The 18,606-nt window shown below is 38.2% G+C and overlaps 1 protein-coding gene across 1 annotated transcript; it reads left to right on the top strand.

Annotated features, from left to right (window-relative positions):
• Positions 1 to 16,230: 16,230 nt before the first annotated feature.
• LOC149220444 (cullin-1-like) lies at positions 16,231 to 16,647 on the top strand. The gene has a single exon (XM_089387099.1). The coding sequence runs from the start codon at positions 16,231 to 16,233 to the stop codon at positions 16,645 to 16,647; it is 417 nt and encodes a 138-aa protein (XP_089243225.1).
• The last annotated feature ends 1,959 nt before the right edge of the window (positions 16,648 to 18,606 follow it).

The following is an 18,606-nucleotide window of genomic DNA, read 5'->3' as shown; positions in this document are numbered from 1 at the left end:
AAGTCATCCATATAGATTTCCACTAAATCACGAACCAGTTCAGCAAATATGCTCAGTACTGCTCTCTGGAAAGTGTCGGGAGCATTGCACAACTCAAAGGGAAGGACCCGGTAGGCAAAGGTACCCCATGGACAAGTGAAAGTCATCTTATCTTGGTATTTCGGGCTGATTTGGATCTGGTTGTACTAGCTAAACCCATCTAGGAAGGAAAAGAACTTCTTCCCTGCCAATCCATCTAACACTTGATCTATGAAAGGTAAAGGGAAATGGTCCTTCTTGGTGTCCTTGTTTAGTTCTCGATAATCTACACGGATTCTCCACTTCTCGTTTTCCTTTGGCACTAGCACCAAAGGAGAAACCCATTTGCTGTCAGAGATGGGGTAGATGAATCCTGCATCCAGCAACTTTGCATTTCTTCTTTGACAATGTCCTTAAGGGCTCGATTCATCCTCCTTTGAGGTTGCCTAACTAGTTTACAATCTTCTTTAATGTAAATGTGATGAGTACAGACTGAAGGGTGGACTTCCTTCATCTCTTATAGCTCCAAGAAAAATCATCCAAATGGTTGTTCAATAAGCTACACAGTTCCTTCTCTTGAGAGGTGGATAGGGATGAGTTGATCTTCAAGGTTTTTTCTGGACCAAATTCCACATTCTTAACTCGGAGAGAGGTCATATCAGCCACACAGAGATCAACTAAAGCATTGGCTTGGATTTATTCCACCAACTCTTCTAATGGAACACACTAGGGGGTGGATTTTGAATCAAGTTCTCAATAATATTATCCTCGGTTTGAGGACCCCCCTTGGTAGCTTCCACTGTGAACAATGGTGCAGAGTAGACTTCATCCTCATATTCCTCCTCCAACCAGAGAGGTAAGTCATGTTCTAGCAAAGGTTGGGCAGGAGGATATAGGACTAGCTGTTTGAACATATGATCATTCTTGATGGTCATGCTCCCAGCTCGAAAATTGATGTAAGCATCTGCAGTAGCTAACCAAGGTCTTCCCAGGATGAGAGGATACCCAGTGAGCTTTGCCTTTGGCTGAAGAACCAAGAAGTCAGCAGGGTACTTCCAGGAATCAATGGAGACCATGACATCTTCCACAATCCCCTCAGGGGTTGTGATGGAGCGGTCTGCGAACTGCAGTACTGTTGAGGTCTTTCTTAGCAAATCCTGAAGGTTGAGTTTGAGCATAGTGTCCCTTGTCATTACGTTAATGGCAGCCCCTAGATCAATCAAGGTGTGGGGGATTATGGTGCCATTGATGTGGACATTGACTACAGGACTCCCAAGGTCCAAATATTCCGGATAGATTACCTAGCCCAACATCAGGTCAAACAATTGTCCTATGACATTGATAGTTGGGGCATCTCTCTTGCACTACCTAGGTGCCTGAATCACTTCTCTTTAATCAACTTGTTGTAGATTGGTACATCTTATATGGCTTGGAGAAGTGGTATTTTTACACATAATTGTTTTAGCTCTCCCAGAAGTTTAGTTTTTTCTGGGGTTAGTTGTGTGGTTCCAGTTAGTCGCTCAGGAAAGGGTGGAATGGTTTTTGGTTCACTTTCCTGTTTCTATTCCTCATCCTCCTTTGGAGGAGGTTGGCTATCTGGGATAACCTTCCTAGATCGTAGGTTGATCTCCTGAATCTCCACAGCATAGGTAGGGCATGTTGTTTCTCCAGTATATACCTATTGGGCCTGTTTGTTTTTGGGGTTCGGGTTCGGTTGAGCAGGTATTTGGGGTTGTCTTGGAGGAGCAGGAGGTAATGGTTGTGGAAGAGTAGGTGGTGGAGACAAAAGAGCGGGAAGAGAGTTGTATCGGGGACTCCACCCTTGATGAGGTGCATTCCACTGAGGTTGTGGCTGAGCATAAGAGTGAAACAAATGAGCAGCTAGTTGAGTATGATATTGAGATGGATATGACCAAGGAGGGGGTGTGGACCAGGAAGGATGAGCAGGGGGACCCCAAGAAGGCATGGAAGTGGCTTGATTGGGGTTGTAATAAATATAGGATGTCCCTTGCATTCCTTGCTGGTAAGGTTTGGGTCCATGTGGCCTCCTTTGGTTCATGAAATAGAGTGGTTCAGTGGCTCCTTCGACCCCTTGGTACATAGCTTTGAATCCGAGCAAGGAAGGGCACTAATTTGTAGGATGGTCTTCTTCATAGACAAAACACACTTCTACAGAGTGCAATGGACACTAGTTCCTAAGATGCTTTCTAGTGCACCTGGGACAAAAGATGGCCAAGGCCCTCTTGGCTTCCTCTTGCTTCCTTTAGATTTGCAAGGTATCCATTTGCATAGAAATAGTCTGCCTCATCTCACTTTTGAAATCTTCCATCTGATTTGCAAGTTCGTTTTTAAGGGATGAAATGGATAAGGGGGTACTAGCTAAAGGTTGACTTCCCCTACCTCTCTTTCTGGCTACCCTAGAATGGTTTCTAAACACAGTCTTTCTAAGGTAGTTGGTAGATGTCTCCCCCAGCCAGAAAATGGAGGGTATCTAGAAGGTCTTCAAGGACTCCTCTGAGCAAAACCAACTTCATAGATTCGGGGTCAAGTGTGCACCTATCCCTTTTATAACTGAGTTGAAACCTCTCTTCATAGTCTTCTAAAGATTCATCACTTCCCATGGTCATTCAGACAATTTCTTCCTTTGTATCCTTTGACCTACAGTAGTCCCGATATTTGTTGTTAAAGGCTTGCTGCATCTGAGCCCAAGTTGTGATATTGTTTCTAGGTAACCCCATGAACCAGCGTAATGCTGCATCCTTGAGGGTAGAGGGAAAGAGTTTCAACTTCTGCTCGTCTTCTGCATAACTTTCATAGGTTCAATAGAGAACAACAAACTCAAACAGGAAGGTATTAGGATCTTCAGTAGTCAATCCATGGAAGTGAGGTAAGGCTGAAGGACTTATGTTTTTCATCTTTGTGTCCCCATTGGTCTCTCAGATAGGAAAGGCACCTTCTATTCTTTCCCCATTTCCTCTAACGTTTCCGTTTTCAACCATGGTCTCAAGAGGAATGGTTTCTTGCTCTTCTTTTGTTATAGGATCTTCGTATATCTCTGGAGGTTCACCTATAGGTTCTTCTCGATCACTGCCACCAAAAAAGAGAGAAGGGTGACTTAGTGATGTGGTGGGGGTGTTGGGTAGGAATTTTCCTGAATTGTTTTTGTTCCTATGAGGCATGAAAGGAAATCTCCTTTTAGGTGACTTTTGTGTTTCTTTTTCTGCTTGTACCTGTAAAAACTAAAATGAATTGAACAGCAAATTGCAACTAACTAGAATAAACCTTGGTGAAATGAAAATTGCAGAATTGAAATGAAAGCAGGAAACGACTAATCTATTTTGCTGGAATGGAAATTGCAGAATTGAAATGAAAATAGGAAATTCCTAATCTACACTTGCTGAAATGAAATTGCATAACTAAAATGAAAGCAGGAAATGTCTAATCTACTTTTGCAGAATTGGAATGAAACAACTACTCTACTCTTGCTGAAATAAACTATTTAGCAGAATGTTTGCAGTAGAAAATAGAAGAAAAGCAGTAATCACAAAATATTCTGACACTTTCTCGGCAATGGTGCCAAAAATATGGTGAGCTCCAATATTGTAGCAATGATGTTGTAACTTCTGGGACTCCCTACTTTACTTTTATCAACCCAGTAGTTCGTAGCAAACTTGGAAGTGACGGTGCTATATGCACAACTACTAGCTCTTATTACAGGTTATCACTTGATTAGCTAGCACAAGTTCGCTAAGAGCTTAAGCCAACTTCTATGAGTTCTTAGAAGAATCTTTTAACTATGATGGAAGAAAGATAACTCGAAAGATTATATTCTACCTGCAAAAAGAGAATGAAAACTGAAAGAAAACGCAAACCTTAGCAAACCCTAGTTTTACCCACTAACCCTACTTTTGCAAGAAAAGAGATGGAAACTATTGAAATGGATGCTATTAACTACTGAAAAGGTATAATGCATGTATTCAAGCTACTTCTAAAGGAAAATGAGAAGAAATCATCTTTTTGTACTTTTGAGCATTTTCATGTAGAATTATTATGCTTGTGTTTTAACTAGTTGTGACTGTGCAGAGGTTTGGTGGCAAAGGGAGATGGATTTGGCATTCACAGGAGGTGAGGAAGGTGTGGAGAGGTCCTAAGAAGTCCCTAGTACCCTTCTGGATACGCCCATTGCGATCAAACTTCGAAAAATCACTCGCATCAACTTCTACAGGAGGCTACAGGGGATCTACATGATGTTCTACACGAGGATCTACATGAGGAGACCAAAAGTGGTTTTTGGAGGTTTGAAGGTGGAAAACGATGGGAGAAGGGAAATGAGGACTGGATGGAGGTGTTAAGGGGTCTAGGACTTTGTTAATGAAGATCAGGAATGAAGGAGATGGTTGGATTTGTTCAAAGGTCAAGAAAGCAATTTTGCACAAAAATGCAGAAATTAGGGCAGTTTGGAGAAGTATGGCGAATGAGTGGGGAAATCTTGAGAGATGAACTGGAGAAAACTGTGTTATGGAAAAATGATAAGCTGGAGTGTTCTACAAGTGAGCTGCACAATTACTTTTCAAAACTAACCCAAGCAAGGACTGAAAAATAGAGTTTTGCTTATTTTGACTTACAATCTGACCTAAAACCAGAGAAATGTTGAACAGGACTTCATGAATAGAAAATTATGCAAGAAATCAATGGTAAATGAACAATAAATTATCTAAGCATGTGAATCCAACTGATATCAACTTCTCCAACTCAAAATCTCACACTAGCAATTGCATTAGAAAGCAAAAATAGTATTTTTGGTGGCAGCAATAGTGCCTTGATCTTAAATCATGGTCCCAAGGAGGAAGAAAGGAGATCAAGGCCTGCTTGGTAGCCTTTTTGGATATTTTTCTATTACTATAGCAAACTATCTAATCAACCTGAAACAAGAACAATTATTCTAACCATCAAAAGCAACCTAATTAACAAAGCAAGATTTAACCTAAACAACAGAAATTATCTCATGAATGCAAGAAAAATCATATAAATACACAAAGGAGGTGCTGAGCACTTCGTTTGGGCCCAAACCCAAGAGCTGTAGCCCTCTAGGAAAGATCAATGCTGGTTGAAAGCTAGATTCTTCTTCATTGATCAAAAAAAATTGATAGTTACATCACCAAACTGTCTGCAAAAAGAGCTCGAAAATGAGTTGAGTACAAGGCTGCACTAAAGTGAAAAAATAGACTATCAAATGGATAACCTATTGAGACTTGAAGCCTTCTTATTTATACAAGTGAGGACTCCCAACAGTCCTCCTAAACTTTAGGAACTCAGCTGCATAAAACTGAAGATAACAACAACTTCACTAGACTTGCTCGGCTGCCCCTTGGAATCATCATTGTGGGCCTTTGTACTTCGAGCTGTTGATGGAGAACTCAAGGAATGGGTCATTAATGAAGGAGACACCCATCCTATAAGTCCTCAGCCATGTTTCCTCAAGTTTGACTGCCAATCTGCTCATAAATTCCTGGTCTTTGTCCAAAAATGTCCAAAAATCTGCAATAAACACTCATTAGACTATGTGGCAAAGTGACTATCCCCATTCACTCTTTTGACATAAATATATTCAAAAACATGCACAAAACCATGGAGAATGGTTGATTAAATGAAAATAATATGCAGAATGAGCCCATATAGTTACCCATTTCTAGGGCTCATCAAATTTCTACACCCAAAAAATCCTATTTGATGCCTCAAATTACTTCTGGAATATTTCAAACCTCAATTTTCTAAAATGGGTGCCACTAGTAAAACTTATCATGTGAGGTTATTCCTCCATGATTTCCCAATATGAAAGCATCAAGAAGGATGAAAAATAGTATAATGATCCAATATATATCAAACCTATGCATTTTGTGATGCTTATGGTCCCCAAAAGTGTATACTTAATGAGGTGATGAAGTTTGTTCTCCACCTTCTCTCAGGTGTAACATTTACCTTTTCTTGGAAATTGTCCTTTAACACAAAATTGAAAAGGTAATGTTTCCCTATGTTATACATATATAATTCATCTACAAATTGTATCCTTATCAACCCTTCCTGAGCATATGTTGCAAAATCCTCTAAATAAGGCAGGACACATTCCTCTACCTTGTCTAGCTTGGAGGGCTCATAGAGTTTTAAATTATCAACAATTACCACTGAGTAAATGAGCATTTATGGGGGTAGGATAATTATGTATGTTTTATCTCCTGTATTTTCCAGTATCTCCAAGGAACCATATCACGAATCCTTTATTTTCTTAACAATACCCTATAGTATCTATGTGTTCAACTATATTAATACTTTATCTCCCACCTTGAAGGACTTCTCTATTTTGTGTTGATTATGTCCGTCCTTGTAATTTTATTCTAACTTCTACAACATATCCTATACTTGTGGATGGATTTTCTTAAATTTTCTCAATAACTTTTTATGTCACTAAGGCATCCCATGTAAGATCTTCCCTCACTTCTCCTTGCTATCCACTTGAAATATCCAAAGGTAAAGGTGGACGATATCCAAAACAAGTTTCAAGTGGGAAATTACCAACAGAACTGTGAATTTCTCTGTTATAAGATTGTTTTATATATACCAATTTTTTTTCTTCAGTCTTTGGATGCTTGTAATTGTAACACCCTCAAAATTTGCACCAAGGTCTTGTTCAGTACTTTTATTTTCCCATTTGTTTTTGGATGAAATGTTGTAGACTTCCTCAACATTGCATCCATATTCTCTTGAAATTTAGCCCAAAATGGAATAAGAAATCATTTATCCCTATCTGAAATAATGCTCCTTTGTATCACAAATTGCACCAAAAATTGTCCAAAGAACAAGTTCATTATAGAAAATCTGTGATAGGTTAACCCGATAATGCAACATAAATCAAAGCAGAATACTATAATCTAATTCTACTATCAATTTTCGGAAGCTTAAAGATTGAGCTGAACAATATAACCAAAAGAAGAATCAATGGCACAATACACATAAAATACTTTGGGGAAAGCCTCAGCTAAAAAAATCACACTATTGTATTATCATACATGGTGGAAATACATAGGAATTATACAAAGCCTTAGCTCTCACAACTAGCCAGCTCTCAGTACAATCCTCATAGATTCTCACAAGAAATATTGGCTTCTATCCATCCTTCTTCTCTGCCCTCCAAGCTCCTATTTCCTTGTGCTCTTCCTTGTGGATGATTAGCCTATTACTAATTGGAAAAACAAGCCTTCAAAACTACGAATCCTCAGGGATGAATCCTTGACCGCATGCATGAGTTTTCTCCATGAGAAAACACATGCAACTGATAGTACATTGTCCTTGAACATTAATCTCAAATGGGCCTTTCTCAGAATAGGCATGCATGAGTTTCAGATGAGGGAATCTTCAGTTAACTGGAGTAGCACTAATTGAGTGCATTAATGCATCAACTGACTATTAGCTCACTATTAGTTCCTTAAACAGTTTGGAACTAATTTAACTGGACTTAAATCAATAAACTGAGCTAACTAATTACAACAAAAATATAACGCAATCTTATCTCCTCAATTTAAGGGATAACTCTTGCATGACTTCAAAAAGACTTCTAACTTAAATTTCTCCAACTAATTAATTTAAAATAAATTAATTAATTATTTCCAAATAGCTGTTAAGACTAAATTCAATTTTAATTCACAATTTAATTCAAGGACAAATTAAATTGGAATATTCTTGTTGCCATATTTCAACACTCCCTCTCAACAAGAAAAGGATTATCTGCCACCCCGATATTGTCTCTATAGAACTCAAATTTACACTTTGACAATGCCTTTGTCAAAATGTCAACATCTTGATCCTCTGTCAAAATATATTGTAAAAACATTCTCCTCTCGACCTGTGAAAAGACACGGGCAACGAATCTTTCCTTATGCTTCTCCACACTACCACCAGTAGCTTGCTTTACCTTGTAATTCCAACAAGAACTCACAACTGACTTGTTCTCCGGTCTCGGAACCACATCCCAAACACTGTTACAAACTATGGAGTCATACTCCTTCACCATAGCATCAACCCAAATCGGCTAATGCAAGTCTCAACACATTCCCTAGCAAGGGCCATGTATACTATGTACCTGTCAGGTGACCTCCTCTGTCAACACTGAGAAGATGGTGCTCCCACATTCTCTCTCGCATCCTCCAACGATCTATCAGCTTCTCTTGTGCGCTTCCGTCCATCTCTGGAAGACTCTTCTTCAATGGACGTCTCCACTCCTGGAACCTCTGCATGCGGCTGCTCCATGTCAGTATGAGGCTCCTCCTCCTTAAGAACCAGCAGTTCCTCCATAGCTTGTAGTTGGAGCTCCCTCTCAAGGGAAACTCACATGGCCTTCTGCTCATCAAACTTGAGATCTTTGTGAACCACTGTCCTTCGACTGGTAGGCAAGTACACCCCATAGTTGTGAGGTGTATTAGTGTACCCCACAAATATCCCCAACTCTGCTGTCAGCTCAAGCTTCTTCCATGCATCCTTTGTCACATGCCAATATACCGATGAGCCAAAGATCGTGAAGTGACCCACTGTATTTGGTCTCTTACTAGAGAAAGCTTCCTTTGGTGTCTTCATCCCAAGTATGTGATGTAGGCTTCTATTATGCAAATAGATTGTTGTGTTGCATTCCTCAACCCACAAGTGAAGTGGTAGGACTTGGTCATGCAACATTTCCCGTGCTGCCCCTAGAATAGTTCTATTCTTCCTCTCGACCACCCCATTCTGCTGTGGGTTATGAGGTGCCTTCAACTCTCATTTAATTCCTTCCGCTGCACAAAGTCCTTAAACTCTTGAGAGACATATTCCCCACTATTGTTGCTTCTGAAGGCCTTGATCTTCTTCCCTAACTCTTTCTCGACCAAAGCTTTGAACTCACTCTAGGATAGCCTTTGCTTGACTGTCTTGATCATGAAAGGAAGACTTGGTGTACTTTCCTAAGGTAAAACCTTTGCATGTGTCAACTTGCGCATGTTTACGTTTGGGAAGTCCTATAGATATTTGCTGCATTATCTTTAAAGCCCCATGATGCAAATGTCCCAACTGCTTGTGCCACAACTCACCAATGTCTTGGCTTTGTACCAATTCTTCTTTTGTACTCAATGATTCACAATCATCTACCTCTAATTTATAGAGATTCATCACCCGAATCCCTATCCTCTTGGTCTGACCCATGGCTATGTGTCTTAGGAACGACTTTCCTTTACTGAATACAACATTGTAGCCTTTTTCCTCCAACACCGCGACCGGTACCAAGTTCTTCTTCAATCCAGGCACATACATCACACCTTTCAAGGTGAGAGGAGCTTCGTTCTCCCTCTGAAAAGAAACTGTGCCCACTCTTGGAACACTATACCTTCTATCATCACCCATCTCTATGCACATCTTGAGGTATTTCTCCTCCAATTCACTGAATAAATTTTATCACCGGTCATGTGGAATGAGGCTCCACTATCAAGATACCAGACACAACCCATCATTGATGACACCATGCAAGCGATGAGGGTAAAGTCCATTTCGAACTAAGAGGCTAATGCCTCACCTTCCGATCCTTTCGAAGATCCCTTCTTAGACTTCTTCGATGGGCAATTAGTTGCATAATTCCCCATCTTGTGACAATTAAAGTGTCTTACTTTAGACATGTCACCATTCTTCCCTCCATGAGAAGAATTCGATTTGAAATGGGAAGCCTTCCCCTTCCCTTTCCTTGCCTTACTTGCTAAGGCTAGATTTTGTTCATCGTCATTCTTGGATGAAGAGCCATCTCTTGTGCTCATCCTGATCTCCTCCTACATAAGATCTAACCATAGTCGTTCCCAATCTGGTAGTTTCTCCCTTCCATTTAGAGAGTCTTGGTAGCTATTCCAACTCTTTGGAAGGCCAAAGAGAGCGAGGCTCACCATATCATCATCACAGTAGTTATTCCCACACTGCCAAGCTCATCTCTGCAGGTGGTGAGCTTGTTTAGATATGTGGAAATAGTATCGCCCTTCTCCATCTTGATTCTTTGAAGCTTATCCTTGAGTGCTAATTTCCTCTGGTCACTACTGTTCTCGTAAAGGTCCTTAAATGTCTTCCACATTGAAAATGGAGTATCCTTCCCATGGAGACTCGAGACAATATGGTCTCGAACTCCCTCAAGGATGATCCATCTCGCCTTCGCCACACACTTCTTCCACTCAGCCAACTCTTGTGCATTAGTTGAAGTTGGCTTTGGGATTTCTTGATCAATGAATTCCTTCAAGCCATTGTCTTCTAATACAACCTCCATTCTATCTTTCCATGCTATGTAATTCGAGCTACCTTCCAAGGCATACTCGAGTCTTAAGCCATAGAACGCCATTGGCCAACCTTGAAGTATGATATGAATTCGATTTTCACCTGCAACCCCGAACTTCAAACTTCAAATTCTCTTCTCAGTATATTGTTCACAACTCGGATACCATGTAGAAAATATGTGATAGGTTAACCTAATAATGTAACATAAATCAAAGCAGAATACTATAATCTACTTCTACTATCAATTTTTGAAAGCTTAAAGATCGAGCTGAACAATATAACCAAAAGAGGAAGAATAAATGGCACAATACACATGAAAATACTTTGGGGAAAGCCTCAGCTAAAAACCCCACACTATTGCATTATCATACATGGTGGAAATACATAGGAATTATACAAAGCCTTAGCTCTCACAGCTAGCCAGCTCTCAGTACAATCCTCACAGATGCTCACACGCGATATTGGATTCTCTCCAGCCTTCATCGCTGCCCTCCAAGCTCCTATTTCCTTGCGTTGTTCATTGTGGATGATTAGCCTATTACCAAGTGGAAAAACAAGCCTTCAAAAGTGTGCAATCCTCAAGGATGAATCCTTGACTGCATGCATGAGTTTTCTCCATGAGAAAACACATGCAACTGATAGTACACCATCCTTGAACATTAATCTCAATTGGGTCTTTCTCAAAAGAGACATGCATGAGTTTATGATGAGGGAATCTTTATTTAACTAGAGTAGCACTAGTTGAGTGCATTAATGCATCAACTGACTATTAACTCACTATTAGTTGCTCAAATAGTTTGGAACTAATTTAATTGGACTTAACTCAGTAAACTGAGTTAACTAATTACAACTCAAATATAACTCAATCTTATCTCCTTAATTTAAGGGATAACTCTTGCATGACTTCAAAAAGACTTCTAACTTGAATTTCTCCAACTAATTAATTTAAAATAAATTAATTAATTATTTCCAAGTAGCTGTTAAGACTAAATTTGATTTTAATTCACAATCTAATTCAAGGACAAATTAAATTGGAATATTAATGTTTCCATATTTCAACATTCATTGCTTATTTTTTGCTAATGGTCTTTTTATAAGACATCATAATACACATCTTGTTGTACCTTTCAACTAACACACATATGTAGATATGTCCCTTCCTAGTTGTTGGTAAACCTCCGATAATGTCCATGGAAATACTTTTCCCAAGGATGAGTGGGTTATAGGAAAGTGATGATATAGAGTTTGTTTCATGTTATTAGACTTGCTAGTATAACAATGCATGCATCCTCTTATGAACCTAGATATGTGTTCTTGCATCTTGGGCCAATAGGTATACCTCTGCAAGTTCGCTAAATCTTCCCTGCACCAATGTGCCCTATCACCTTGGAAGCGTGAGACTCTCTAATCAACTACAATCACTCACCATTAGGAACACATAACATATCCTTGCTATATAGTAACCCATCCTAGAGATGGTAGTCTATTGTGTTCTCACCATTATGTGCATCAATTTAGCTCTACAACCATTGAAACTCCTCCTTGAAGTATGCATCCTGTAAATATGCATCTTTGTATGCATCATGAATGAATGGATCCATGTGAACCAGAGTTTCCAAAGCTATGCTCTTTTATTTGGGTGGCCTTAAAAGCATATCATCAAACTTGTTTGTGTTGCGCTTTTGACACTTGATCATTAAATGAAACTATTGTTGAAACCCTATCCACTTGTAATTCTCAGTTTTCTATAAATACTCTTGGCCTGCAAGTATCATAGGGGTTGGTGCTCTATGTGGATTACTATCCCCTTTCTCATCCTATTGTGTTTCCTCTCATTTACAACTTGCACAAGGGCATAGAGTTCCTTGTCACATGTAGGGTAGTTGAGAACCACCCCATGAAAAACCTTAGAATAATATCAGACATGCTTTCCTCACTACATTAAGGACACTCCCATAGAATACCCCCTCACATCTATCTTTTCTTCGAAGGGATGATCCAATTTTTGTAATTTCAAATACTAGTGCTTAACTAATCTTCTTCTTCAACTCCTCAAATGTCATTTTCTCACCCTGTCCCTCATAGAAACTATTTCCAATCATTTTGATGGTGTGGATTGGTGTCGATACAACTAAAAATGACAATATGAATTCCCTCAGGTACTATAATTCCCCAATGAATCTCGTAACCTCAAAATATTTAAGAGGAACTAACCACTGCATGATGGCCCCAATATTGGAAAGGTATATATTTAGCTCTCATCCACCTATCACACACCCTAGATACACCAAACATTATTTTGTAAACTCACACTTCATGAGATATTCTAGTAGTTGGTGCTTCTTTAATGTTTCTAGAAACTATATCAAATGTGGTATTTACTCCTCTCAGGTAGCATTGTATAGAATTATATCATCCAGAAATATAACGATAAATGGATCTATAGAATGGCGCAATATATCATTCAATAACCTCATAAATGTAGCTAGTGAATTATATTGGTGAAACAACATGACTAACCACTATTACATATCTTTCCTATTTTAAAAAGTAAGTCTTCTAATATCTTCCTTTTAAAATAAAACCTTTTGATATCTAGACTTTGAGTCAATCTTGGTGAAGTATTTAGATTGCTACAATTGATCTAGTAGATCATTTATCGTAGGCATGGGGTACCTATTCCTGAGAATAATTTTGTTTAATTCTTTTTAATCACTATACATCCACCAAGTCCCATCCTTCTTTGGCACAATTATGATGGGTGAGCCACATGGTGAGGTACTTGGTTGAATGACACATTGTTTCAAATGATGCAACTTCTTCTTCACCTCACTGGCATCATTTGAGGAGTCCAGAAAAATATGGATCTTGTGCTTCAGTTTCATCTTGGATGGTATCCCTTAAGGCTCCTAGAACACACCCATCTATACCTATAGAATCCCTTCCATTTATTGTTTCTATTCTTTATTACACCCCTCCAAGGATGATTTTTCTCTCACTAACTCTTCTATAGACTGAATTTCTCTTCAAAATAGTAAAACATACTTCTTTCAAGAAATGAATAGTTTATTGACTTGGTTGGCACTTAACAATGAGAATTTGGAATTTCCCCTATGTGAATTGATGGCGAAGGATTTTCCATCCTGGATGAGGTTTTATGGGTTGTCTCTCTACATGAAGATTGGATCTTACATATACATGTAGGGACTTCCAAACACCACTCCACATACATCAAAAGGGAATACATCTAGTTCTACTTCATTAATAAAATCAATATCAATGGAAAATATAATTTTCCACTATTTGGTTACCTTTATTTCTACATCCTTATTTACCTATGCTAATGGATATGGGAATGGATGATCATGAACTTCCAATCCCAATTTGTTGACTAGCTCTATTGTAATGAGATTATGCTATGATACTGAATGAAACATAGCATCAATATTTGTCTTCTTTACTTATATCTATGTGGAAGAGTCTGGTATTTTTGTTCTCTTCATGTTACCAAAGGCTACTCAAATCCATCCCTTCTATATTGATGTATAGACAATATTTTGATCCATGTTCAAGTTTCTTTCCATTGAATTACTTAAATATGTGGCCATGATATTTTTCATATTAGTATCCTTATTTTCATTCTTAAGTTAAATCCTAGATTCAACTTCCAACACTTATCTTGTGTACGATTGTCAATCTTACAATGGTTGCAATGACACTATGATATTCACACTGGTGTTCAGTGGCTATTATCCTTTTGTCCTACCCCCATTTCTACTTTTTCTCCCCCCTCCCGGGAAGCTTGTTGGTGCTCTTTCCACTTTGACCCACTTGATTTCCCTTTCTTTTGGCCTGTGTTCTCTAAGACTTTTGCATGTACACATGCCTCAATATCCATTGATCTGAGCTTCCACATCATCACTTCCTTTCATAATTGGTTATGGAAACTCCCAATATAGTTGAGAATTTTCTATGGGTTCTTTGAGTAGATACCTATTATTATGACCATGTTTGTAAATTATGTGGTGTACTCCTACACACTCTACCCATGCCTTCGCCTTAAGTAATGCCATTGGATCCAATGGTATTATACATACTTCATAGGGTAAAATTAGGAATTTATGAGGGTTTTGAATTCCTCCCACATAGCCACTAAGTGATCTCCCTAATATCTCAAGGTCTCAGTGTTGATTTCCCACTAGATTAGGGCATGACATTCTAATTTTAATTGAGAAAAGAAAATTGTGTGTTCTTCCCTTATATGATGAACACATAAATAAACTTATAATTGTTGCAACTAGTGATTTAACTTTATGGAATCAATATCACCTTAATATGGCTTTATGTCAACCTTTGCTTCCACTTTAAATAGGGACTATGAATGGTTCGTGATGCTTGAATTGGGTTTCTTATTTTCAAGTTTTTTCTTATACTTCCTCTCTAGTTCTTCTTGATCTATTGGTTTCCACTCCAATTTGACCTTAGTATTAAAGCCCCAATATTCTCCAAATAGCCTGAGAAAAATATTCAAGGTTGACATAAGGAGGATTGCATTACAATTTATATCTACACCTTGTCCTTCTAGTCACACAAACCTCTACTTTGCGAGATCTTGAGGGTTATTAATAGATATTTGGCCATCAATGGGACTTTATCAATTTTAGCTTAGCCAATATGGACTTCCTGCAAATCCCCACAATATACCTAAAGAAACCCACTCTCAAACCAATATGATCTATAAATTGTTGTGGATATCCCACTCGATAGTTGATTACAATAGATGTAATGAAATTATACTTTAAGATGAATTCTTGGAAGAGAACTGTCATTTTTTAGTTTAGTTTGTCCAATGCTTTGGGTTCACACTCAACCCATCATTAGGGACATCAAATCTTTGAGATTACATGAATAGGTGTCGCGAGGAGAATAAACAAAATGGGAAAGAAATTAGCCATTATAAAAATTTTGAGTAAATTATTAAAAAAATATTGAAAATGAATCAAATTTCTTGAAACATTGGACAAACTAAATTCAAAAACACATTTCTATTAGAAAATTTCATCTTACAATATGAATAATTGTAAAAATTTGCATAAGTAATTATACTTGAAATCCAAAATCTATGGTATGAGGGTTAATTTCTCCTTATATTTCTAGATTTGTTTATTATTTTGTTATGCTTATCTATGAAATAGACAAAATATGTAGAACATAGAGAGGAGTGAAATGAAACTCAAAAACCATAATTGAGACAACATATAACCTAGGAATTATACCCTTTCTAGAAAGTGAGGTTGCTCTATTCTCTTTCTCTGAATGAAAAACGAGTGTAGGTACAAAGAAGTGATAATTGTGGCTTATAAGCTACTATAATACGCAAACCCTCTCTATGTTATGTATCCCTATCCACTCTTAATTACTATAAAATAAAATGCAACCCCTTATTAATTACATAGTTATAACACAACTCAATACTCCTTAGAGTTATAATACCGTGTAGATAATCTCATTTACACAAAAATAAAATAAACACAATCCCATAATAGCATTAAAAAAGATAGATTAAAAAAAATGAAAAGAGGGGAAACGAAAACGAAAAATAACACCATCATAGTTTACGTCTACGTTTAAAAGAAACATAACGCCATCACTTTTTACGTCTGTGTTTGCATTATTATTATTATTCAATTTACCAGTTTTATTATAATTGAAAAAATATATCAAAGCGTGATACCTAATATCATGAACATTTAAGTGTATATTCATTGAACTTTGAATTTTATTATTATGGATCTAATAAAAGGGATCAAATTTGAATTTTTGTTGTTTTGCGGTGGCACTGTTTTCTCAAAGCTTCTCATCACAGTTGGCCACTTTGGTTTCAAAATGACGAGGAGCAGTGGAAATATCATAAACCTTCCGGAAGGATGGGCTATTGTCAATAGGGCCGTGAAAGATGATATTGTTGATCTGGAAGAAGGTTGGGCTTTTATTTACGAAGCTATCCTACAGCTAAGGAGCCGGCTGGAGGGAGATATCAACTTTCAGGTGAACACCGACGAGAGAGTGGTTATTTACACTATCGTCTACTATCTGTGCAGTCAAAAATTTCCGGAGAAACCATGTTGTGAAGAACTCTATAATAGATACGGGGACTCCGTTAAAGAGTACATCACCTTAATGGTCTCACCGGCTTTGAGGGAACAAAATGATGATCAGCTGTTGTTGAGAGAACTTGTCAAACGCTGGAAAATTTTCAAGGCGATGCTCCGTTGGATGGTCGTTCTCCTCGGTTGTTTATAACGTTCTGCCACCTTTGAGCTGCTGCTTGGTTTTCCTTCAGTCACAGAAACTGGATTCATGTACTTCCGAGACCTGTTTTTTCGGCAACTGAATTTGAAGAATGCGGTAATTGGTGTTATTGATGAAGCTGTTGGGGATTTTTCTGATAAAATCCCAAAAACACAGAAAATAAACTCCACAGAGGCAATGCTCTGTTTCCTTCACTCCAGGATCTTTTGTGCACAGGGAAGCTTAAAAAAAATTTTACTGAGAAACAGAGTATTTCACCACCATAAAATGATTGATATTCATTTAAAATAAAAATACCTGAAACAACATATTTCTTCCTCTTTTACTGAGAGGGATTTACCAAAAACAACATTCAACCAAAACAACTCTGTCTCCACCGGTTTACTGCTGTAAAACCCTTTTTACATTACTGCTGTAAAACAAATTTTTACATACAGTAAAAATTTCATTACATTCACTTATATAAAACAAACTCACACCATGCGCTCTTTCACTTCTTGTTTTCCACTACTGTGGATATTACAAAAAAATTTCATGCTATTTCTTGATTCTGCGATGGCAAACCAATACAATACATCCCTGTTGTATATGATTTCTCGCACTGCTGTGCGCTCAATACATACCACAAAAAAACATGCGCAGGCACCACACTGCGTTTCTCAAAATGGTCAACCACACAATAACAACAAAAAAAACGTATTACATATATCTTATCTATGTTAACAAAAGAAAACGATTATAATGTAGGCCGTATAAAAAAAACTTAAATGCTTTGCCAACCGGAGTAAATAATTTTAATTACTTGACAGTGGTCAACCCAAAACTTGACTTTTACTTCACGCATGATTTAATTCAATGCAGGCTCGTATGCAGCTTCAGGCAATCGATGGCGGAGAGCGCGGGAGCAGATCGAACGACGGAGATCAATTTCGGAAGCCAATTTTGGGTTGAACTTTACCTCCCGAAATATTACGTTGGCTGACGTATGGGGAGAGCCACGCGTCAACACTAAATTTTATCTGGGTTGATCGCCGGAATATCCCTTCGCCGGAAAGCTGGTGCGAAATATTTCAGGCGGGTTTGCTGAACGGTTTCGGGCGTTGTTCGCCTGCGTTGAAATTACAAATTCAACACTCCCCTTTAATTTCAACTGCTGGGCATTCGGTCATACCCAAACACTTCCTCAAGAATTCAAAGCTTTTCTGATCCAGTGGCTTTGTCAAGATGTCTGCAACCTATTCCTGAGTCCTGCAATGTTCTAGGACAATTTCTCCATTGTTCACCAATTCTCTGATGTAGTGAAACCTTGTATCAATGTGTTTCGTTCTCTTATGAAACACTGAATTCTTTGACAATGCAATAGCTGAGCTATTGTCACAAAAGATCACTGTCGCTTTTATCTGCTCTTGGCCTAAGCTTCTCAACATTCTTCTCATCCACACTGCTTGACATGCTGCTGCTGTAGCTGCCACATATTCAGCCTCTGTTGTAGACAATGCTACAATGGATTGCTTCTTAGAAGCCCATGAAATGGCTCCTGAACCCATATGAAAAATATAACCAGAAGTGCTTTTCCGATCATCTACACTTCCAGCCCAATCACTATCAGTGTATCCAACCAAATCTGAAATTTCTGAGACATTATATAAAATTCCAAACATTTTGGTACCTTTGACATGCCTTAAAATTCTTTTTGCTGCCTGCCAATGTGCCTCCTTTGGCCTCTCCATGAATCTGGAAATTAAACTAACAGCAAACATAATGTCAGACCTAGTAGCTGTTAAATACATAAGGCTGCCAACAATGCTCTTGTACAAACTAGGATCAAAATCCTTGATGTTGTCCTCTCTGCTGAGTTTTAATCCCATTACTGTGGGAGTGATCGCTGCTTTGCATTCTTGCATGTTAAATCTGCCCAACACTTGATTTACATATCTAGTTTGTGAGATA

The sequence above is a fragment of the Pinus tabuliformis genome, chromosome Q, assembly GCF_031772625.1.
Source record: "Pinus tabuliformis cultivar Carrire ecotype Pingquan chromosome Q, CPIR1, whole genome shotgun sequence".
Classification (NCBI taxonomy): Eukaryota; Viridiplantae; Streptophyta; class Pinopsida; order Pinales; family Pinaceae; genus Pinus; species Pinus tabuliformis.
The sequence above is the reverse complement of the archived record's forward strand: the minus strand, read 5'-3'. Positions and strand labels throughout refer to the sequence as shown.